The sequence below is a fragment of the Mauremys mutica genome, chromosome 2 (genome assembly GCF_020497125.1).
Source record: "Mauremys mutica isolate MM-2020 ecotype Southern chromosome 2, ASM2049712v1, whole genome shotgun sequence".
NCBI classification, from domain to species: Eukaryota; Metazoa; Chordata; order Testudines; family Geoemydidae; genus Mauremys; species Mauremys mutica.
In genome coordinates, this window is record NC_059073.1 from 212,540,869 (window position 1) to 212,565,965 (window position 25,097).

Genomic DNA, 25,097 nt, shown 5'->3' on the forward strand with positions numbered 1-25,097 from the left:
TCTACCAGGACTTGTCCTGTTGAGGTCAGTGGAATTGTTTGTGGCTATAGGCACTACTTTTAGTAAGTGTTTTCAGGATCAGGCCCTAACTTTATAAATTAATGTAAAATGTAATTATTAGAGATGGTCAAGAGCAGCACAATTCTGGATTTCAAAGCCACTAATGTTCAGGAAAATTTGGATCCAAGGTTTTATTCCAGCCCCTCTAGAGTTGGGTTAGCAAAAGTTCTGATCTTGGTTCACTTCCAAATTCTGAACCTTCTTCCCCACACCAGTGTCGATGGCTATTTAGTTAATTGGGTTTCAGTTTAGCTCCAGATTTTACGAGTTCATCCCCAATTCTAGGGCTAAGCTAGGATTTACAGCTCTTGAGGCAAGAAGTAGAAATATGTACCCTCACCTTCCTGAATAAGTGCTGAGTGATAAGGGGTAGGTTGGGGTGGGGTGTAATATACATAGTTTTTGGTTGGGAACATTAAGTTAAGATGGAGTTAAGGGTGAGACTACGTATCAGTAATTTAGAGGAAAAGACTTTAGAGATGTTGTCATTATCCACAAACCAAGCATTTATAAGCCCAGGAAATTCAGAGTTAAGTTAAACTTAAAAGCAGTCAAAACCTGTTAAAGCATTGTAATGCACAATTAAGGCACCCAAACAACCATAACTCTTTCTTGTAGTAATATCATGCAATGAACATATGATTATGAGTAAGGTATATGTTAGTGTTTGTGTCCAAAATTTAATTGATTTTTAATGATTTCCTTCCATTTGATTTCCCTCCTTTTCCCCTGCCCGTATGATACCACTCTCCAATTTGATAGCTGTGAGGGGGGTGAACTTCCCAATTCATCTTAATTGTGCTGCAACACCAAGGAAAGGAAGGGCCATGAGGGGGCAATGGTTCGCTTTAATTTGGCCCTGATTATTACATTTAGAAAAATCCTAAAAAAATGAATATCCCATATAACATTCCTCCAGCATCTACATGAACTTAATTCTTAATAAAATAAAATTTAAATCTTAACATGAACATCAATATCAATAGCTATACAAAAGCTACTCAGCACAAGCACTGTGACAAAGAGTAGATATATTTAACAATTACATATATTTTGAATGAGCACATAGTTCTTCTAAGTATAATTTTTATTTATATATGTTATGAATGAAAATTAGTTTATCATTTTTCTTGCCTTGTTTTTACTGGCCCTATGGCTTGAATTCAGGTTGCTCAGAGCAGATTGGCTTGTCTTTCTAAGCCCAGGGCAGAAACATGAAAGTGATGTGCCCTGTCTCAAGGGACAAAAATAACGCTGACTATCTTACTCTTCAGCACTTCAGCCAATTTACTGAGGAGTATTGTTGGCTCTGGCTCACTTCCTGCCTTGAGGCTGGTGCCTTGATACCACCTAATAGAAAATTTTGTTTTCTGCTGCAGGAATAAATAGTGCGAGGAAGGGAAATTCAAGTGATAACATTAATTTGCTAGAAGGACACGAGTAGCAAGATAATGTTTGTATTTTAAGCTGTGTAGAATGCTGAGAGATGAGGCAAGCAATCTGATTGGCACAGGACTTGTTTTGTAGAAGTGCTTTTCACATCTGAATTAGTCAATTCCCCTTGCCTGAAGGCTTCTGGAGCTAGGTCCACAAAGGGGACTTAGGCATTGCAGCCCTTAACTACTGGCCGCCCTGCTACCCAGTGGAATTCACCTTAGTTAGGTGCCTGGGCATTCCCTTGTGGAATTAGGCACCTAAGAGACGGATTCTCAGAAAAGCAAGCTGAGTGGGGAGCTGCCTGAACTATTCGGGAGTGAAATGTAAAGGAAAGAAAGCAGATCCTCAAAGATAGTTAGGTGCATAGTTCCCACAGACTGACAGGCCAGAGGAAAGTGCCTGTTTCTGCTCATGATTCCCAATCAAGAACCCTCTCCTGGAGTTAGGCACCTAAGCAGGTCAGTCCTTTCTTGTAAGAAACCAGAGAGAGAGAGAGAGACTCCCATTCCATTATAGCCAAGAGTCTAATGAGTAGAACACACACCTGGGATGTGGGACACCTGTTTTTCAGTCCCTCGTTTGCCTGATTTGAAGCATGGACTTGAACCCAGGGCTACACATTCCAGGTGAGTGCCTGAACCCCAGGCTAGTGGATAATCTGGGGTGGGTCTCTCACAATCTCTTCTGCTGAAGCTGTTCTACTTTGTATACATAAATATTGGACCAGAGAGAAGAGGGTGAGTGAGTGACTCTGTAGCCCAGTGCTTAGGGCACTCGCCTGGGGAAAGAAATTCTACTCTAATTATTTCCTGATTCCCAAGCCTAAGTAAGGGTTCAGACTGATTCTCAACCTCTGAGGTCTCAACAAGTAAGTCAAAATATGAGATTCTGTATGGTAAACGTAGCTACAATTCTCCCTGTGTTAGAGCACAATGACTGGTTTTCAGCCCTTGATCTTCAGGACATCTGCTTCCATGTGGCAATTTTTCCCAAGCCACAGGAAGTTTCTGAGATTCATAGTGACTGATCAACATCAGCATCAGTCCCACTTGTGTTTACCAAATACATGGTGGTTGTGGAAGCGTATCTAAGAAGAATGGGATTTCATGTCTTTCCTTACCTGGATGATTGGTTACTGAAGGACAAATTCAAAGCACAAGTTCTCTGTCACATCCAGTTCATGCTATATCTCTTGAATCAACTGGGGTTGATTTTGAACAAAGGGAAGTCGATATCAATTGCAACACAAAGAATTGAATTAATTCCTTCCCTACTAGACTCTACAAGTTCAAGAGCTTTTCTACCAAATGAACAATTTGTCTCTCCAGTGCCACTCTTCAGCTATGGTCCGTGTATGTATAAAGTTATTAGTTCATGTAGCTGCATGGTTTTATGTAGTCCAGCATGTGAGATTACATCTTCATTCTCATCGGTTGAAGTTGGTCTGTCTCCCTTGTTGTCAGTCATTAGACAGGCTTGTCTGAGTGCCATCACCAATCCATCCTTAGAGTGGTGGATAGATCAGAACAAAGTAAGTGAAGATATTCCCTTTGCCTGCCCTCCATTGACCAAGACTGTAGTTACTGATGCCTCCACAATACATTGGGGGCTGTATATAGGGATATTGAAAGTTCAGGATTTGTGGACAGAAACGGGAAGCTTCCTTTCATATCAAAGTCCAGAAGCTTCAAACAATCATGCCAGGCTCTTCAGGCTCAGATCAAGCTTCACCTACTTACTGACAACACTACAGCAATGTATTATATGAACAAGAAGGGAGAAGCCCATTCCAACCAGCTCTGTCAAGAAGCAATAAAATTTTGGCACTTTTGCATGAAGGAAGACATGCAAAAGTGGCACACACTTATCAGGTGCACAGAATTAGCTAGCTGATCACCTCAACAGAAATTTCTCCCAGAATCCCAAGTGGTCCTTGAAGACCAGTGTTCTGAGATCCATCTTCAATTTGCAACAAAAGACAACGAATACAGTTAATTTTGCTCTCAAGCAGGGCTCAGTCCAGGGTCTTTAACTGATGCCTTCTATCTGAACTGGGAATCAGCAATGATGTGTGCCTTCCTGCCAGTCTCACTCATTCCTCAGGTTATTCTCGAAATTAAGATGAATCATGCCAACCTGATACTCACTGCACCAGCTTGGGCAAGATGATGTTGATTTTCTGACCTTCACAGTCTGTCTGTTCAACCTCACAGATCTCCTTCCCAACCTACTGACACAGCACCACAGTCAGATTTCACATCCAGTGTTGAGCAGCCTGCACCTCACAGTGTGGATGCTGCATGTTTAGATGAGGAGGAAGGACAACGCTCACAAGCAGTTCAGCTAGTCCTACTTAACAGTAGAAAAACTTCTACTAAGTCTACCGATTTGGCCAAATTGAAGTGTTTTTTGGTTTGGTTGCTTGCTCAGGGAATTCAGCCTATGTGAGCCCACATTCAGGACATTTTGGATTACCTTTTACATCTTAAGTCCTCGGGTCTGTATCTCAGCTTGTTGAGTCTCACCACTTAGTGGCAATCTCGACATTCCATCCTCCAATCCATGGGAAATCAGTTTTCCCAAACTCCACGGTAGTAAGATTTTTAAGAGGGGTTGCCAATTTCCACCTGTAAAAGGAAAGGTTCCCTTGTGGGACCTTAATTCTGTGCTGGTTGCCCTCATAAAACCTCCATTTGAGCCCTTAGCAACTTGTTCCTGTCTCTCCTTTGCCAAAAGACAGCCTTTCTTATTGCCATAACATCCGCAAGGAGAGTAAGTGAACTGCTGCAGGCCCTAATGAGAGGGCTGCTCTATACACAGTTTTTCAAAGACAAGATGGCCTTAAGACCAATGTTTTATCTAAAGTGGTTTCACCTTAACCAAAAAATATTCTTTTCTATTTTCCTAAGCCTCACTCGAATGCAGCACCTTCAGTCACTGGATGTAAGATGATCCTTGACATTCTATTTGATAAGGATCCAGAGTAGCAGCCGTGTTAGTCTGTATCCGCAAAAAAAATAGAAAACAGGAGTACTTGTGGCACCTTAAAGACTAATTTAATTTAATTTAGCTCATGCTAAAATAAATTTGTTAGTCTTTAAGGTGCCACAAGTACTCCTGTTTTCTATTTATTTGATAAGGAGTAAACCATTTTGTGCATTGCCTCAACTTTTTGTCTCCTTTGCGGATTGGATGAGGGGTCAGGCAGTTTTTGTACAGACAGTTTCCAGATGGATCACTTCCTGTATTACAACTGCATATGGCATAGATCAGACCTCTCCTCCACAGAGACTGGGGCGGGGGGTGTCATTCGACGAGGGCTCAAGTGGCTTCAGTTGCGTTTCTCAGTGATGTTTCTATGTTGGACATTTGCGGGCTTCTACCTGGTCTCCCATGCATGCCTTTACCAAACATTACACTATCACGACTGTGTCTCCAGTCAGATGCAAACTTTGGAAGGGCAGTTGCTGTTTAAGTAGACTCTGAGCCCCAACTCCTTCAGTTACTGCTTGTGAGTCACCTGAGTGGATTGCACATCTGAAACCCTTGAAGAATGTAAAATGGTTACTTGTATGTACTGTAACTGTTGTTTTTTGAAATGTGGGTGCAGACATATATTTCAAGACTCACCCTCTGTCCCTTCTGCAACAGTCTCTCCAGTTTTGGCTTTTGGTGTGAGGGAACTGAGGGAGGTCGGGGCAGCACTGTCCTTAAATAGCCATATGAGGGGCCAAAGAGCGCATGTGCTGCCCCAATGAGTACTGCTAAGTAAAGTTCTCTGGCTTCGGAGCACTGGGTGCATGCATACCTGAATAGAAAACACGTCTGCACCCACATCTCAAAGAACAGTTATGGTAGAGGTAAGTAACTTTTTTTTTTGTAGGCAGTGTCACCAGGGAGGCTAAGGACCAAATAGGCATTAAGTCTGAATTGCTTTCAGCCTTAGGGTAGGTCTACACTTACCGCGCGGGTCGACGCGGTGAGTTCGACTTCTCGGAGTTCAAACTATCGCGTCTAATCTAGACGCAATAGTTCGAACTCCCCGTGCGCTCCGGTCGACTCCAGAACTCCACCACTGCAAACGGCGGTGGCGGAGTCGACCTTGGAGCCGCGGACTTTGATCCCGCGGCGTCTGGACGGGTAAGTAGTTCGAACTAGGGTACTTTCACTTGCGTACCCTAGTTCGACCCCCGCCCTTAGTGTAGACCAGGCCTTTGGGAAAGTCACTCTAGAATTATCTTGAGTCACACAGGTAGGGCAGTAGAGAAAAGTATAGATTTCCATTTCCAGAACTCTGTCATTTTTAGAACATAAGAATGATTATACCGGGTCAGGAACTTATCTAATTCTTTTTTGAACCCCGTTGTAGTTTTGGCATTCACAACATCCCCTGACAACGAGGTCTGCAGACTCTTTAACGAACATTAAATTCATTTGGCTGGTCAAAAAGTCCAAAACCCAATTTCTGGCTTTGTACCAGCGTTGCATGCTGTGACATAGAGTTAAATTAGTAACAACTGTATGACTTCCATCAGTTTTGTCAGTCAAGAACAAGTGTGTTATGGGGAAAACAAGCTTTGCAGGGAATATGGAAATAATAGAACTACCTGATGCATTGGCACCTTCTTTCAGGTGATTCTATGCAGTAATATTGATTCTTCTTTCATGTGGTCTCTGCACAGGCATACTTGTATAATGTGCCTTCTTGGCACTGCTGAGCTTCAGGAACTTTTTGGAAAGTAGAGTTCATTGGGCTACATGAGAACTCTCTTGTAGCACTCGATGTTCGGAGCCAAGATTATAAAAGAGAATTGTAACCCTACTTGTCCCAATTTCTTCTTTTCTGCAGCCAATTGTGGATGCAGGCACCTTCTTGTCCAAAGCCATTTCTGAAGGTTCATTCTAAAACTTATTTAATTTGTTGTGCATGATAGTAAGTGTTAGGTAGCTTTGCCATTACACATTCATTGTCCTTAGACTTTTATGTCATGGTTAATCACACCACAAAGATTGTGGATATGGAAGATTGATTTAAGCAGTGCGGGCTTCCAAAAGTGGATGTGCAAAAATAAGTTGTTTGTTCTGTTTGGGGGAAGCCTATTTCCCCAATTGTTGTTTGGTGTGTAATGACTTTGAGTCCACATTAGCAGGCAGTAGAGGCACAGGACTTTCCTCAACAAAGATGTCTTAAAAGTATGGCCCTGGATTCTGATGTTGGATCAACCATCTACATGTGGGAGAGAGGAGCAAAGAGGCCATCCTTGGCTTCAAGTCAAGCAAACCAGGGGCAACCTGGAACTAAAAATGTCAGTCGCTAGACACAACACAGAATCCATAGTTGTAATGCCTACGTATTCTTTAAGAACCAGCTACTGTTCTGCACTGAAAATATCAGTCTGATAAGTGAAATTTCTGGTACTGAATTTCGTTGGTCTCAAGGCTGATTTCAGCTCCTAAGCAACGTCTCAGTGCAGGTCCTTCACTGATCCCAGGGACTCCTCAGGCACTTAGGAAACTTGGTACTAAAAAGGCACCTACTACTGTGCGGGTACTAGTGATTCCCTTTGAGCTTTGTTGCTCTGGAGCAAAGCCGCATGAGTGCTCCCTTGGTGCCAGGGACTTCTTTGATGCTGATTTAAATTAATGCCACAACATAAGCTATCTGAATAGGATCCTCTTCAGTGTTATCTCCTCAACCTCAAGCAGGTTCTTTTGAGGATACATTGATGCAGCTCTTGGCCCCTCTGTAGCCCTTGAAAAAGAAAGAGAGATGTGCCAAGGGATGTTTGGTGCCAGAGTTCTCAGTATGCCTCTAGAGGAAGAAGACAACACTGAGTCTTGGGAATTTGCTGCTGTGTTGTCTTGTAGTTACATCTACTGGAAGAGTGAGCAGAAGGCTATAATGGCTGATCCTACTTCTACCATAGCCCATAGGAACAAAATTGATCCGGGTCTTCATCCCAAAGTTATACCAGAAGTGATGTCTGAGTTCCAGCTGAATCAAACTATTAAGCTCGTGGTGAACTTGCCACAACCATACTCTCATCCAGTGGAAACTAGACTCCATAGCCTAGATATCAATAGGGCTTTGAGTTTTTATTTGGCTAGGACTAAAGCAAATAGGAAGACTGAAGGGGATGCCATTTTCACTCAGCATTAGTCTAAGTAGATTATGCTTTATAAATTGAAACATTAAACATTTGGTAGGATGTCAGTACCTCAGGATCTCAGCTCACTCTACCAGGCATAGGGCAGCACTGCTGACATGCTTCCAGAATGTTTCCTCCTTAGACCTCTGCAGGGCATTTACCTAAAGTTCTGAACACACTCAGCTCTACTCTCTTGATCTAATATCTAGAACTGATGTTCACTATGGTAGGGTAATTCTGCAATTCTTATTAATTATAACACCTAAACCTACCTCCCAGAGGTGGTAGTGCTCATTAGACCCTCACTAGCTGGAATATGCAGCAACCACCTCAGAGAAGGAAAAATAGTTGCTCTAGTAATTATGGTTCTTGGAGGCATGTTGCCTGTGTCTTCATGAAACCTGCCTGCTATCCCCCCTTCCACAGGACTCTTCTTTACAGAAGGAAATGAGAAGAGTGGGGTCACACGCCCATTTATAGCCTTAACTCTAAATATTTGGTGCTTCCAGGGAGCACTTATGTAGTACCAACAGAAACTGCTTTTCTAGAAGATTACCAAATCTCATCTTTTCTGGAATTGCATCCCACAAATGTAAATATGCAGAGGCAACACTCTTAAAGAACCCCAGTTGCTATAAGTAACTTTTCCTCTGGCTCATAACAAGCTCATAACATAGGAGGCAAGAATGCAACTATAGCCATCAAACAACAGAATAGGGGAAATAAAGGGGACACCATGATTGATTTCCAGAATGCAAGAAGAGGGCTTATCTGGGCTGTGTTTAAAGCTTGCATAATCTGAGTAGGGCTTGAGCAGAGAAGAAACCTATGCGTTGATGGCTGGGGTAAATACCCCCCACTGGGAAAAGGAGAAAATAAAATATAACACTATTAAATATTTGTTTTAATTTTCTGTACCACTTGTTATGATGGGACAGGAGAACAACAACCCACGCTTTCAGTGCCTTGTCTGTTGGTGTGGTGCTTGAAATAACTGCGTATTTTCACACACATGCTTTCTTCCTTCATTACCCCCAAGCAATCACTCTGAGCTTCTATTTTCCTTTGATGTCTGAAGCTTGCATACCCCTTTTATGACTCCCCAATAAGAATTTTAGTGAAAGGCACAAGACATCTTCTTTCCCCCGTGTGCACTGCATAGACCAACATTGTGATACATCCAAGAAGCTGGATATCCTTGATTACTCCTGAACTGGATTGCCAAAGTGGTAGGCTACCTCCTCGCTACATGACCAGCAACCTACTGTAATCTTTTGAAATGTTATATTTATTAGACATATTTATTACATATCAGTAAGAATGGTTTTGAAAGGTGAAGTCATCAGAGCTATATTTTTTCCTTTGGAGATGATATCAGGTTATTAAAACATAATCCCTATTTTAAGTTAGATCATCTACAGAAGACAACATTAAATTAATATTGAGATTCATGTTTACCAACGTTCAGTTTTATGTAGACTAGTCCACTGATCTAAAGCAACAAAACTTTAAAAGCCTGAGTAGTCAAGTATATAACTAGGCAGAATTGACGTGTTTCTCAATTAGCTTACTTTTATGGTTGAAGAACGGTGCATATGTTTGCTGACAAAGTCCCTTATAGGCTGTATACTAACGATATAATGATTTTCTGCTTCCAGAGACACTGTATATAGAGGCTTTCTATTTTGCTCGTTGATATTCACTGACAGAGAGAATAAACTATGCCCAGTAAAATATAAACCTGCACTTTTGTCAAGAGTTTTTGACAACAAACAAAAAATACAGCCTTCTAAGAAGTAATCTGGCTATATTTTATTTTTATAATATTTTTGTATCAATTGATTTATTGTAAGAAATAGTAAAACATCTTGTGATTTCATATTAATTAACTAACTTGTGTTCATAGGTCATGTGCTTGAGAAAGAGAGCTCCTAAAATAATTGCAGTTTAACCACTGTAATTCCATTGAGTGGACTAGAATTATTGTGTGAAATGTCATGGTATCCTTTAATTTAATTACAGCATATCTCTGAAGTTAACCCTTAAAGCATTTTTATTTTCCAGACTGTCAGCCAAATAAATGCTTAGGGGGGCATGTACATGTTATGTACAGTCTCCAGGTGATTAACTTTTATCACAATTGCAGTCTGGTTTCAGTGTTATCTAACAAAGTAGTTAAAATGCTGAAGTCTGGATGTGTTGTTTTTAAGTTCTGATGCACTAAAAGGAAGAAAAAAGTTATTACTGGGATTTATACAATAGCATCTGCATGAAACTCACAGGTCCATGTAGCTAATTTAAATTTACTTACCTTATTGGTTTTAAAACAGTGTGAGTGATTTCTTCCATTAACACACAACCCTTCAAATGAGAATAAAAAGTTTAATGGCCTAAATACAGTGCAGTGCTCTTTGAGAAGCCGATTTTTTAAAGTAGTATTTCCTTGTTATGCCCTTGGTATTTCATAGCTGTCCTGTTTAAGCACTGAAGCAATTAGTTTTGAGAAGGCTGATTCTTCAGGGTCCAGTGCTTTCCTGCCTTTCATTTGCCGAAGCTGTACATTTTAATGAAGTTGTTTCATCTGTGTTGCCAAACACTAGAATTTTGCTGCTTCAATTCTAATTATCTCTGTTGGCAAATGCTATGTTTTATTAAAGCTGTCAAGTGCACTGTTCATTAAGTGTCCACAGTATGTGGTGTCTTGCACACAAATTAGATCAGCTTTGCTCATTGATGGATTATTTAGAAATTCAATATTTTCTACATAAACCTTACAAATCTAGCCTAACAGCCATCAGTGACACCTTAGGTGTAGGTAAGGCATACCTGTGGCTTCATGACACCTAGCCATAATTCATTTTATATATATATATTTAATAGTTTTACTAATACACCTCTACCGCAATATAACGCTGTCCTCGGGAGCCAAAAAATCTTACCATGTTATAGGTGAAACCACGTTATATTGAACTTGCTTTGATCCCCCGGAGCGCTGCTTTACCGCGTTATATCAGAATTCATGTTATATAGGGTCATGTTATATTAGGGTAGGGATGTATGTGTGTGTATGTATATGCATATGTATATATATAAAGAGAGTAAAACTTCAGTAATCTAGCTGAGTATACTATTTTGCTCTAAGTTGGACACCTAAAATATTTTATTTATTGAGAGTATTTTTCTCTCTTAGATATCTAGAATTACATCCCGAAATCTAGAATTGTGTAGGTTATAGTACGATAAACTTCATTTGATACTGCTTTAATAGAGGCAAAGGCACCTGTGCAACAATCTTTCTTTAGAGAGTTATATAACACAGTTGATTGATTTTCCATTTTAAGAAATATGGCTTAATTTAAGTGCTACTAACTGTGGGGATGCAAAAGATTGCAATGCTGCACAAGTACCAAGTTCTCTGTTACAATTGTACACCTCTACCCTGATATAGCGTGACCCGATATAACACGAATTCGGATATAACGCAGTAAAGCAGTGCTCCGGCGGATCAAAGCAAGTTTGATATAACGTGGATTCACCTATAATGTGGTAAGATTTTTTTTGGCTCCCAAGGACAGCGTTATATCGGGGTAGAGGTGTATATTTAAAAAGGTTAACTTGATTACAAGATATTTACATCAAATATATAGTGCTTTGGTCTCAGAATGATAAATTTATTATACTTCCATAGAAAGTACTTGACACCGAGTGTCATCTGTCATTTTGTCATAAACAGTGATCTTTTTACTAGCTTTGCATTTTTGTTTCTCTTAGGAACTGGTTTTCTACAGAATATATCATTAGTTAATTTTGTTGTGAATAAAGTATATCTTCTTGGTGTTTATTAATTGTTCTCCAAGCATGGCTATCAGATGAACATGTATCTTGTTGATGTATTAGTAATGCTTATCTGAAAACTTGAAGTCCCCCTAAGAATATATTTCAAAATTGCTTTTCAATAGCATTGCCATATGACATCACTTTTCTGTTTTGGTTACTTTATTTTTTTAAAGGAGCTTACATTTATACTTTCCAACATTGTATTTAAATATATCAGCCTATATTTTAGGCTTTGCATTGTATCCTAAAGTCAAGCAGACCCTTGAGGAAAGTCAGTTCCAGAGTCAAGAGACCCCCACTGAGAATTCCCAGCTACTAACCACATGATGGTTACATCTAGGCTCTCAAATGCTCTACCTTATCTCAAATGCTGTGATGATAATATGTGGAAAGAGAGGTTGTCTCTCTGATAGTGGGGACCCAAGCCATTCAGGGCTTTATAGATAAGAGACAACAACTTGAATTGCACCCAGAAGTTGAATAGGAAGGAACTATTTAAAGAAAAGCAGTAACATATTCCTTGTGACTGTTACTAGCTAACATCAACCAGTTGCATTCAGCACCATCTGTAACATCTGAGTGGTCATCAAGAATATCCCAAAGTAGGACATATTGCCATTATTGTGGTAATAGCAGACCTGAGAGATAAGGTCACAGATGTCTATTCACAGGAGGTAGCTGAGATTAAGTTGCTCTTGACCCACAGAACTAGATGGGATTCCAGAGGAAGACTGTGGTCTTAGAGCAGGGGTTCTCATATTGGGGGGTGGGACCCCTCAGGGGGTTGTGGGGTTATTACATGGGGGGGATTGCGAGCTGTCAGCCTCCACCCCAAATCCCGCTTTGTCTCCTGCATTTATAATGGTGTTAAATATATTTTAAAGTGTTTTTAATTTATGAGGGGGGTTGCACTCAGAGGCTTGCTATGTGAAAGGGGTCACCAGTACAAAAGTTTGAGAGCCACTGTCTTAGAGCATCAAGTTGCAAATTGCATGGCTAAACTCTGTATTTAATGGAGTCTGAAGTCATCTTCACCATACTCTTGAAATCCTTTCCCTGCCTCTAACCCACTGTCATTATTTCAGATTTGTACAAATTAAGATTCAGCTAGTTTACTTTTATGCAAATCATAATGCTAGGAAGCAAGCAAAAACTGACCCCGCATCATCCATTTCTGGTAGAAAGAAGAAATGTTGCTGCATGTCATCTGTATACTAAAGACACTGTAGCCAGAGTTTCAGAAATAAATCCCATTTGAGCACACATTCAATCCACTGTTTTTTGAACATCCCAATTGAGATTTAAAATATTTTAATTGTATTTATATTTGGCACAGATTTGACACCACCCTTGTCACAAGCTCATAGTGTTCCTGTACTAGTGTCTAGTTGTCAAGCTAATTATTACTGATCACACCACAATTTTTCACACCTTTCAGATTGATTACAGCATATTTTTAAGGACAGTAGAGACAAAACATTTTTCTTGTGATCAAGAACACCTTGAATTTAGCAATATAGAATATTCTGTCACTTCACTGAAACAATCTGTCAACAATGAGCCTCACTGAGAATCATGAAACTATATATGTAAATATGGGTGGCCTCCATGTATTATATATGAACTAGGACTGTCAATTGCAGTTAACTCACGCATTTAACTAAAAAAAAAAATTAGTCACTATTAATCGTGGTTTTAATTGCACTGTTAAACAATAGAATACCAATTTAAACTTATTAAATATTTTGGATGGTTTTGTACATTTTCAAATATATTGATTTCAGTTACAACACAGAATACAAAGTGTACAGTGCTCACTTAATTTTTATTACAAATATTTGCATTGTAAAATGATAAAAGAAATAGTGTTTTTCAATTCACCTCATACAAGTACCTACTTCTGGTGGCATTCTGCGCCAAAAAATTAAAAATGCTATGCACAATATTTTAAAATTATTCAAAATTCTGCAAGTTTTATTTGTCAATAAACAAATGCAGAGGCTCCAGCATGGCAGTGGGGAGCACAGGCCACTGGCTGCATGAAGGTGGAAGATCGCCCTGCAGCCTCCCAACTCAAGGACATGGACTCAGTGATGAGGCTGCACCTGACCCTGGCATAGCACAAGGCCTGAGCCTGCCCAAGAAACACCCTGGGGCCCTGCCCCTCTGCTCCAGGTGCACCAGATGTGGGGCAGGCAGGCTCAAACAGGCAGGATCCAAGTATGGAGGGACTCATTCTGGGGGGATCCAGGAGTGGGGTGGGAGGATTCTGTGTGGGACAATCTGGGTCTAGGCAGCTCAGTGGGGGGTTTAGGAATGGGGAGATCTGGATGCACAGAGGCTCCTTAGGGAGGTTCCAGGTGCAGGGGTAATGGAACTCTGCGGGGGCTTCCAGGTGAAGGTGGTTGGGGCTCAGCAGAAGGGTCTGGGTGCTGGGGGAGTGGGGCTTGGTGGGGTGGGGTCTGGGTGCAGCGAGTTGGGGGTCAGTGGTGTTGGGGTCAGGATGTGGAGGCTCAAGGTGGGGCATCAGGATGGGGATTTGCGTGCAGGGATCCCATACAGTGACCCCTCCCCCCACAGCTGAGGAGTGATGGGGGAGGAAGCAGGGGAGGATGATGAGCTTCCTGCAGCTGGGGGAGGTTTTTGGGGGTGGGTCTGACACAGCCCCAGCCACTCCTTTCAGAGGAAAAGGAAGTCCCATCCTCTCCTGCCTCCAGCCTAGCCAGGACTAGCAGCTGATCCCATCTCAGGGTAGGAGCCACTGGCTGGAGTGTCCCCAGCCCCGTGGTGATTTACCTTTCCGCCAGCTGCTCTCGGTGCCTGAAACGTTGTACCTGTGCTACCAGAGAGTGATGTGTGACTGCTCTTGCAGCTTCCCTTTGCTTCCCTGTCAGAAAGTCATTTTTCTTCAGGGAAGCAAAGAAAACTGTGGGCAACATGAATTCTGCGCACTTGCAGTGGCACAGAATTCCCCTCAGGAGTAAAATACCATAATGCAATCTCTTTATCGTGAAAGCACAACCAAAAGTGTAGATTTTTTTTGTTACATAACTACACTCAAAAGCAAAATAATGCAGAACTTTAGAGCCTGCAAGTCCACTTGGTCCTACTTCTTGTTCAGCCAATTGCTAAGAAAAACAAGTTTGTTTACATTTACGGGAGATAATGCTGCCCACTTCTTATTTATAGTGTCATCTGAAAGTGAGAACAGACATTCTCATGGCATTTTTGTAGCCAGCGTTGTAAGGTATTTACATGCCAGATATCCTAAACTTTCGTATGCCCCTTCATGTTTTGGCCACCATTCCAGAGGATATGCTTCCATGCTGATGACGCCTGGTAAAAAAAATAATGCGTTAATTAAATTTGTGACTGAACTCCTTGGGGGAGAATTGTACGTCTCCTGCTCTGTGTTTTACCCGCATTCTGCCATATATTTCATGTTATAGCAGTCTCAGATGATGACCCAGCATGTAGTTTGTTTTAAGAACACTTTCACTGTAGAGTTGACAAAACGCAAAGAGAAGGTACCAATGTGAGATTTCTAAAGATAGCTACAGAATGCGACCCAAGATTTAAAAATCTGAAGTGCCTTCCAATGGACTCATGTCCTCTGGAATATTGGTTGAAGCATGAAGGGATATATGAATCTTCAGCACATCTGGCACAGTGCCATGTGAACGCCTGTTCTCACATTCAGATGATATTGTAAACAAGAAGCAGGAGCATTATCTTCTGCAAACGTAAACAAACTTGTTTGTCTGAGCGATTGGCTGACCAAGAAATAGGACTGAGTGGACTTGTAGGCGCTAAAGTTTTTCATTGATTTATTTTTGAATGCAGTTATTTTTGGTACATAATTCTACATTTGTAAGTTCAACTTTCATAATAAAGATATTGCAGTACAGTACTTGTATTAAGTAAATTGAAAAATACTATTTTATTTTTACAGTGCAAATATTTATAATAAAAAATAAAGTGAGCACTGTACACTTTGTATTCCATGTTGTAACTGAAATCAATATATTGGAAAATGCGGAAAATATCAAAAAATATTTATATAAGTGGTAGTCTATTATTGTTTAACAGCACAGTTAATCGCGATTAATCGCTTGACAGCCCTAATATTAACCTTAATGTTACACTTATGAAAAATCTTGCCCCCTGGTGTATTTAGTCACAAAATAACAAAAGAATCTCATGGCTTTTTGTGGCACCTCAAACTAAAGCTAAATAAAATGAGAATAGTCTGTAAGAGAAATGTAATGCAGTGAAAATATACATCAGTTCTGAATACGAGGTGATTAGAGGTTGGTAAAATTCTAATCCAAATTTAAAAGTTCAAGGTTGTCCAGTTTTTTTTCCAACTCATCTATGACAAAATGGCACATGTGAAGTTCAGATCTGAGGTTTTAGTGCAGGTAATAGCCTCTTAAACAACCTTTGTAAGAGATCATGGTACTGTAATTGTCACTGTGCTATAATCATTAAGTTAAATTTTAAAGGAATTGGATAATATTTCCCATTACATTTTGCAAGAAATAGTCTACTGTTAAACTTGAAATAAGAAAATGTATTGGAAGATGTTTTATTTGTTGTTTAATTTTATTTGTATTACAGGAGCACCAGGACAGTGTGCTGGGTAATACCATGCAGAGTGTAATTGCATTATTGAATAATCTGGTTGCCCACAAAAATACAAACATGACTTTACTTTATGAACAAGGTATGTGTTTTCTTATATTTGGCATCCTTCTCACTGCAAATATTTGCCTACTTGTGTATCGTAGCATGAGTTTTTCTACTTAGTGTACTTAATTATGTACTGTAGCTGACAGTTCCTAAAGGAGTGACTAAGTGAAAGCTAAATTGTACCTCTAAGGCACAACTTTGTGTAAGGGTGGTACAGAGCCCAGAGCACATGAACTTTGATTGTATCTGGTCCTTGCACACCTGGAGCATGCAGGAAGAAGGGAGGCTCCTTGTATTCTCCCTACCTTCCTATTTACACCTGTGAAAGGGCCAGTCACTCTATGACTATAAACTTCTTTCTTACTAATTAATATCCCAATCCTACATTGTCATGTGTATGGGCAGCCTGATGCACCCAAGAGGAGCCCCATTGACTTCAGTGGTTCTAAATATGAAAATCATTACACATCTAAATAAAAGGCAGATTCAGTAATAAAATGTATTGAAATAGAGAATTTGGCTTCAGTTTACAAGATGTAGTGAGAAATTTCTGTTGTAGAAATGAGAATACATTTGTTTGAAAGTTTATCTATGAATTTTGCATTTTGCTAGCATAGACCATTTGTAATTACTTATTAACAATAGTACCTAGTAATAGTTGGCTTTGTGAGTAAGGAAACATTAACAGGCCAACAAGACAAAATCTGCAACACTGTACCTGAATAGTTGTCACTTGTGTTATCATAATTCTGTGAATTTGACTGTAAACTGTTTGGAGCAAGTTCTTTCTTTTGTGTGTTGTATAGAGCTTCAGGCATATACAGACTGCTATATAAATAATAATGATATATTAGAACTTCAAACAGAAGTTATGGGTTTACAGGCTGGATGCAGAAATTACTGGGTGAGGTTCTAAGGTCCTATCTTGTACAGGAGCTCAGATGGTTTCAAAATGGCCCCTCTTGACCTTAAAAATATGAGTAATTAAAATATTAAAAGCCTGGTGCTAATAGTATTTTTATCAGTTTAGGACATGTACTTAATTGAAATGTTGCATGTAAACAGATTACTCCTAATACAGAGAAAGCCTTTCTGTTCTGTTTAATTTTAAAATTAATTTCATTAACACTTTAAATCTGACTACTCACTGGTGCATATGCATTGATCTTTTCATAATTTTAATACAACTTTTTGTATTAACAGTATTACAGCCTAAATTATGGAATCACATAAATTATAATTCACAACACCTGGAAAATATTTTAAATAAACTCCTCACTATATGTATTTCCTCATTAGACTCAAAAAGGCACCCTAATTTCTTGATAAACATTGTTGATTTCCACATACCTAAGTACGAAATCATTTGAATAGGTATGTACAGATTAGAAAACCTATATATGAGCTGTTTAACATTTTTTTTTTTAATGTTTTTTTATTAGTCATATGAGCTGTGATGAGCTGCCAAAATCTTAACAACTGGCTCCCTATAAAAAGTTCTGATTTAAGGAATGTGCCACAGTATGTATTTTTTGAACCAATAGGGTTACCATATGCCCATATTTTCCCAGGAGGGAATTTTAAAAATTCCTCCTGGACGGCGATTTAAGAACCAAAAAGCCTGACATGTCCAGGAAAATACGGATGTATGTTAACCCGACCTAAAGTTCTTTTTTAAAAAGATGGGCCTAAACTAGAAATGAGCTCTGTTTCACATGTGTGAGTCCCCGCCACTCCCTGGGGGTGTGCTAGAGTGACCACATGTCCCAATTTCTGGGTCTTTCTCTTATATAGGCTCCTATTACCCCCCACCCCGTCCCAATTTTTCACACTTGCTGTCTGGTCACCCTAGGGTGTGCACATGAGTGGGTCCCAGCTGCTCCCTGCCCCCCTCATTGAAGCAGGTGTGCAGGGTTACTGCCCTGGGAACTGCAGGGCACCAGTGGACATGGGGCTGGCTGCAGACAGGAGTGTGGGGCGGGGCTGGCTGGAGGCAGGGGTTGTGGGTCTGGCTGCGGCCAGGGCAGGGGGTGCGGAGCTGGCTGGAGACAGGAGGGTGTGGGGTTGGCTGGAGGCAAGGGGGTGCAGGGTTGGCTGGAGACAGGAGTTGTGGGGCTGGCTGGAGGCAGGGCAGGGGGTGCAGAGCTGGCTGGAGACAAGAGGGTGCGGGGTTGGCTGAAGGCAGGGCAGGGGGGTGTGGGGCTGGCTGGAGTCAGGCCAGGGGTGTGTGTGGCTGGCTGGCTTCGGGCAGGGACACAGGGGTGTGTGGCAGGGGTTGGCAGGGCTGGAGACAGAGAAGTGCGTGGCTGGCTGGCTTTGAGCAGGGCTGCAGGGGGGTGCAGCAGGAGTTGGCAGAGCTGGAGACAGAGGAGTGCGGGACTTGCTGGCTTCAGGCAGGGCAGGGTGTGCAGCAGGGGCTGGCTGCAGGCAGGGCAGAGGGTGTGGGGCTGGCTGCGGGCAGGGCAGGGGGGGGCGGCAGGGGCTGGCTGCGGGCAGGGCAGGGGGGGCGGCAGGGGCTGGCTGCAGGCAGGGCGGGGGGGCGGCAGGGGCTGGCTGCGGGCAGGGCAGGGGGGGCGGCAGGAGCTGGCTGTGGGCAGGGCAGGGGGTGCGGCAGGGGCTGGCTGCGGGGAGGGGATGCGGGGCTGGCTGGAGACAGGGGTGTTGGGCTGGCTGGCTTCGGGCAGGGCTGCAGTGGAGTGTGGCGGGGTTGGCTGGAGACAGAGGAGTGCAGAGCTGGCTGGCTTCAGGCAATGGGGTGCAGCAGGGATTGGCTGGAGACAGGGCAGGGGTTGTGGCAGGGGCTGGCTGTGGGCAGGGGGTGCGGGGCTGGCTGCAGGCAGGGCAGGGGGTGTGGGGCTGGTGCAGGCAGGGGAGAGGGTGCGGCAGGGGCTGGCTGGAGACGGGCTGGGGAACCACCAGGCAGCAGTGGGAGCCCCAGGGCCAGGGGTCGGGGGAGCAGCACCAGCAACAGGGCCAGGTGGCGGCTCACATGGCTCCCACAGCGCAGCAACCCTGGCGGCCGGGGGAAGAATTAAACACTTCCCGGCTGGAGCCCATCAAAGCCGCAGCGCCCCCTTCTCGCAGGAAAGCAGGTTAACAAGCAGTTCTAAAATTGCTTCAAAATTTAACAATCGGTTCACACGACTGGTTCCAGCTCACCACTGGTCATATGTAGTTTGTAATTCTTTGAAAGACTTTGCCTTTTAAAAAAAAATACAAAATAATACATTTAAATTACGTTAGGACTCCTCAGCAAGCATCATGCCCCTGCCTGTGTCTGTGTAGTCTGCTGGGTTCCACTGTCATTTACTTTTCACATTACTTGGCAATGTGCTAGCTCTTTCCCTCCTCTAATCTACTTTGTGTCTCATCGCTCAGTGTAGTTCATGGCTTGAGGAATTGGGCTAGAAACATTATTGAAGGCAGATGTGACATGGAGAGGACCGGCTTGGAGAAGGGAGAGTCCCAGGTGGGATTGGATGTGACTAGTTGAGGCTCACCGCATTACAGTGCCCTTACCTGGATGTACTTCACAGCAACCAGAAACCATTTCTCTGTCTTAGCCAGTTCCTAAGGGTGCTGAGACTATCTTCAGGGTACTAAATACCCGAAGCATAGCCAGTGTCTTATTGATTGAGGGCCTAATCCTAAAGTTCACAACTTCTGAAACCCAAGTCTATAAAATAATTACAGAAATACTGATCTGGTAATGATGGACCTGAAAGTTCTGCTGTCCAAGTGAAGGTGGGGAGAAAGCTGTCCTAAAGCAAAACGGAGGACTTGGTTACCTTTTCTCATTTCCCACTGTGACCAGGGTCCTGGGAGAGCCAGCTGAGGTCACTCAATTAGGGTGAACTGCAAAGAATGGGGCAGACAATCCCCAAAGCTGGTGGATATTTTAATATTTAGATTTAACAAGACAGCACAAAACAGCTTCTTTGTTACCTCACTAGTTGTCCAGAAGTCAACAACCCAGTTCCCTCAAAGTAACCCAGTCTCAGGCCTCCACCCAGATACCCAAGTCAGGAATGATGAAGATTACCAGAAATCTTATTTCATCATATTAAAAAGAAAAGTTTCTACCAATCCCAAAGGATCAGACACATTACCTCCCAGGTTAATGAATATTCCAGATTTTACCCAAAAACACACTTACAGCCAATTCTTATTAACTAAACTAAAGTTTATTAAAAAAGAAGAGAGAGAGTATGGTTAAAAGATCAGTATACATACAGACATGAGTTCAATTCTTGAGGTTCAGATTCATAGCAGAGATGATGAGTTTTGTAGTTGCAAAGAGTTCTTTCAGAAATAGTCCATAGGTTATAGTCCATTGTTTATATTTCAGGGCGGTCCAGTCAGAACTGGGATCTCAGTCCTTGTGACTTAGGCTTCCCCTGCATGAAACCTCAAGCAGCTCTGAGATAAAAAGGATTGGGACCCAAACATCTTTTATACAATTCAGGCCTTCTTTACAGGTTGGAGTCCCTTGGGGAACAATAGGCCCTGATTTCCTAAGCATTGTGGTTGATTATTCACACAGACTAACTTAAGGCAAATGCCTGTTTTTCCATCATTCACAGGTGATTTACTATACACTTCAAAAAGAGATGAATACAGCGATATCCCATGTTTACAGTTCATTTAAATGCCAGCATGGTTTTTGGATCTCTGAATTAACAGAATACAGCACAGAAAGGGACTGTTGATTACATTGTTGACCACTACCTATATATATGTAAATACACAAAAACACAGACATTATCTTCCCATGTGTCTTTAAGGTTTGAATTTGAGTCATTTATCCTGCAGGGCACTTAACCCTTTCTGGCCATGTGTCACACCCACAATAACTTTAGAATTCTTTCCTGTTGCATAAAGACATTTTAAAATTTGTATGGCGCTATCTCAAGTTCCTGATTTTTTGTCATCTTTATACACAGAGCAGGACATGATCTAGTAGTCTAGGAGATAATATTCTGTCTGTGACCTTGGGAGAGTCTCTCTCAGTTTTAGTTTTCCCATCTGTAAAATAGGGCCTTTTATAGTTCTTTAAAGATCCTACCCTAGAGGATTCTTATCCCTCGGTTTCAGCTCCCTAGCCAAGACAAGTGGAGCTCCCTATGCTCTTGAAGTATTTTGGTCCATGGGGCAGTAATAGTGGGATAGAGCATAGGAGGTAGTTAGTGTTCTCTTGCTTTCCCACAGTAGTGTGAGAATTAATAAGTTAATGTACTTAGTGCTTTGAAAATGAAAAGCTCTATATACACACTGAACATTACATGAGACTCCGATTATGAAGTCAGTCCTGAAAAGTTATACTGCGGATGCTCCCTTTTATGTTAAAGTAAATTCATAATTCCAAGGGGATCACTCATAAAGATATTATAAATTATGCCCTAAAGATACCTTTGTTTTGCTTCTTTTATCTTTATTTATGTTCAAATGATGCCTCACAGGAAGTTATTGAATTTGTTTTTTTAACAGTTCAAACACTAGCAACTAACCCCCCCTTCCTATTCTGACTATGATTCTCTCTCTTCAGCTGCCAATATTTTTGAAGGCAGATCAGTCATAGATCCTAGTCATTCCCATTAGTTTTGTACTTTTTAGCCTTTGGAATTTACTGTCTTTTTCCTTCCCAGAGGAGTTGTATTAGATTATGAAGATTATAGAGTGGGTTACAGTCTCCATGTTACTTTTTCCTCCCTTCCTCAATCAATCTTGCATGATGGGTCTTGTTTCATGATTATTTCTGCAGTTTCATATTGATAACAATGCCTTACATTTTAGCTGCTTTGATTCCAAAATCCTTTATGTAGACTACAATGAAGTAACATCTCTTGCCTCTGAACTACAGTCTTTTATGTCATGGTACACATCAGATGTGTAATGATGCTCCCCTGTAATGTTTCTAGGTGAAAAAGAGAATAACATATGTAACTGGACTGTATGTCCCATTAAAATAAATGGAGAGTTCTGCTTAATAATCAGCATGATATGGCCCAGTATAATTACCCAGGCTGGAATTCAGCAAGGACACAGGGACTAACAGTCAGTCTCTTGTGAAAAGTATAATCAGGTCTCAAATAACCAAAAGTATTTTGGTCATGTTTAAGTCTCATCTAAAAGATTGGTACTGTTCGAGGTCTCATAGGATTCTTTCTTTCAGTGTACCAACCATCAGGTGTTTGTCTTTTAAAACTTTAGTTTATAAGCCTACTCTCTGCCAAAGTATATACAAATCTCAAGGCAGAACAAGGTGAAAAATGTCACTTGACAACTCATACAAAAAGGAAGTTGAGAAGGAGAATATTCTTAATCTTTAAAAAGGCTCTTAATGGATTAATGATTCTTCTTCATATCTGATCATTAACTTTAACTCTTGGTGATCAGATCTTGAAACCAATATCTTGAGATAATGCCATCTCAGATACACTTAGTAACTTTTTTCTCTGACAGTATTTTACAGTTGGTACCATTTTAAAAGGTTGACATTTCAGAACATGCACCACATAATTATCACAATGATGATTAGAAAAAACTGTAGTATCTGAGTACTGTTTGCAAATGTTGACCATTATAGGTGTACAGTAGATACTCACCTGCTTCTGTACTCTGAAGGCTGCTGGAACCCAATATATTGACTAGAATTTCAGTTTCAATAATAAACTGAAATAAAGCAATAAAGAATTGCTTTACCTACGGTAAGTGAGTTACATTAGTGTGTAAGACTGTCGTATTTTGCAGAACATTTCACCCTCAGTTTTATTTCTAGCACCTTTGTTTCCTTTCTCATTTATTTACAGAATATTTTATGTGAGTTAGAGGTTGTCAGGAGCATTTAATTGTTCTCATTGTAGCAGCATTTCTGCCCACTGTGGAACTTGTTCTTGTCTTTTGGGACACATTCAAAGGCAAGGAAATACTTCATTATAACTGCCATATCAGCTGGCATGTCTTTTATAGAAAGAAATTAGACACATTTTACTAGAGGCCGAAATGTGTTTGTAAAGCTTCGTTCTGTAGCTTCGCTTCTCAAAAATGAACACATCAGATTATTGCAGAGTAGACTGATGGACTAGAAAAAGCCCTTTATGTATATATCAGATAAATCATATTTGTATAAACTGATATTTCAGGGAGGGCATAGAGGAATAATTTGCAAGATTTCTACCTGCAACACTTAATTGAATCAGTCCAGTAGATAGTTTAGTCCAATTTTGGATATGTCCAGAACTACTAATTTGTTTACTCTATCTTTAGCTTCTTTGGCAGGACAGTACTCCATTAACAGTTAGGGTTGCCAACTTTCTGCTCACACAAAACTGAACACCTTTGCCCCGCCCCGCACCCTTCCCCTTCTCTGAGGCCCTGCCCCTTCTCCAAGGCCCCACCTCCACTCACTCCATCCCCCCTCCCCGTCGTTCGCTGTCCCTGCCCTCACTCACTCACTCATTTTCACCGGGCTGGGGCAGGGGGCTGGAGTGCAGAGGGTGCTCCGGGATGGGATCAAGGGGTTCAGAGGGTGGAAGGGGGATCAGGACTGAGGCAGGGGGTTGGGGCACGGGAGGGGGTCAGGGTGCAGGCTCTGGGTGGTGCTTACCTCAAGCAGCTCGCAGAAGCAGCAGCATGTCCCCATTCTGGCTCTGACGTGGAGGCACGTCCATGCAGCTCTGCACGCTGCCCCATCCCAGCCAATGGGAGCTCCAGGGGTAGCACCTGTGGATGGGGTAGCGCGCAGAGCCCCCTGGCTGCCTTTAGGCATAGGAGCTGGAGGAGGAACATGCTGCTGCTTCCAGGAATCACGCGGAGCGACGGCAGGTAGGGAGCCTGCCTTAGCCCCGCTGCGCCGTGGACCAGGATTTTCATGGCCCGGTCAGTGGTGCTGACTGGAGCCGCCAGGGTCCCTTTTCGACTGAGCATTCCAATCGGAAACCAGACACCTGGCAACCCTATTTAGCAGTTTATCAAAATGTTTCAGATTTTTCTACCAAATGTTCACTCCTCTGCTGAAGTTAACAACATTGGGAATATGAGGAGAGTTTAATCTGATGCAAAAAAGATATTTACATGTAAACTGTATCTTCAGAAAGTATTTATTGTCAGCTGGTAGGGCATGGGTGGCCTACCTAGTGGGTGGAGCGGGACCTTGCCTCGTGCTTGTGGTGGCAGTTCAGGGAATGATAAGCGTAGCTCTAGGGATCAGGGACCAGTCCAAGGGTGAGCTGCAGACGGTTCGCAATGGTTCGCGCGAACCGTTTGCTAAAATTAGACGCCGGACAGAGAACCGGATGCTAAAGTTCTCTGTCCGGCGTCTCCACCTCCTGCCATGAAGCTCCTTCTTGCTTCTCCTCCCCCACGGCTTCCCGCGAATCAGCTGTTCGCGCGGGAAGCCTGGGAGGGCTGAGAAGCAAGCAGGCTTCCCCGGCCCAGGAAGACGACCCTAAGGTAGGAAACTAGGGGGGCGTGTGCCCCGGCCGGTCCCTGGCCACGGCCCATCCCCGCCTCCCCGGCCGCGACCCTGCCCGGCCCCGCGTCAACGACTCCCCCCGAACCCCTCCCCGGCCGCCCGGCTCTGGCCGCACCCCCCCCCCCGGCCCTGCCGTGCCCCCACCTACCGTCCCCGGGTCCCCGCCCGACCCTCCCTGGCCGCGTCCTCCCCCTCCCCCCCGCGTTCCCGGCCGCGACCCTGCCCGGCCCCGGGTCCCCGCCTGACCCTCACCGGCCTCCCTGGCCGCGTCCCCCCCCCCGCGTTCCCAGCCGTGACCTTGCCCGGCCACCCGCCCCCCCCCCCATCCCTGGGTCCCCGCCTGACCCACCCTGGCCGCGTCTCCCCCCCCCCGCGTTCCCAGCCCCGCGTTCGCGGCCCTGCTCGGACCCCCCCCCGTCCTCGGGTCCCCGCCCGACCCTCCCTGGCCG

The 25,097-nt window shown here is 42.7% G+C and overlaps 1 protein-coding gene across 7 annotated transcripts in view; it reads left to right on the forward strand.

The window, feature by feature from the left end:
- ULK4 (unc-51 like kinase 4) overlaps positions 1 to 25,097 on the forward strand; it is a 448,425-nt gene that overhangs the window by 273,801 nt on the left and 149,527 nt on the right. For all 7 annotated transcript variants that reach the window (XM_045007197.1, XM_045007201.1, XM_045007198.1 and 4 more), the window contains one exon: positions 16,104 to 16,209. In XM_045007197.1, coding sequence (XP_044863132.1) covers positions 16,104 to 16,209 — 106 coding nt within the window. The remainder of the gene's footprint in view (positions 1 to 16,103; positions 16,210 to 25,097) is intronic.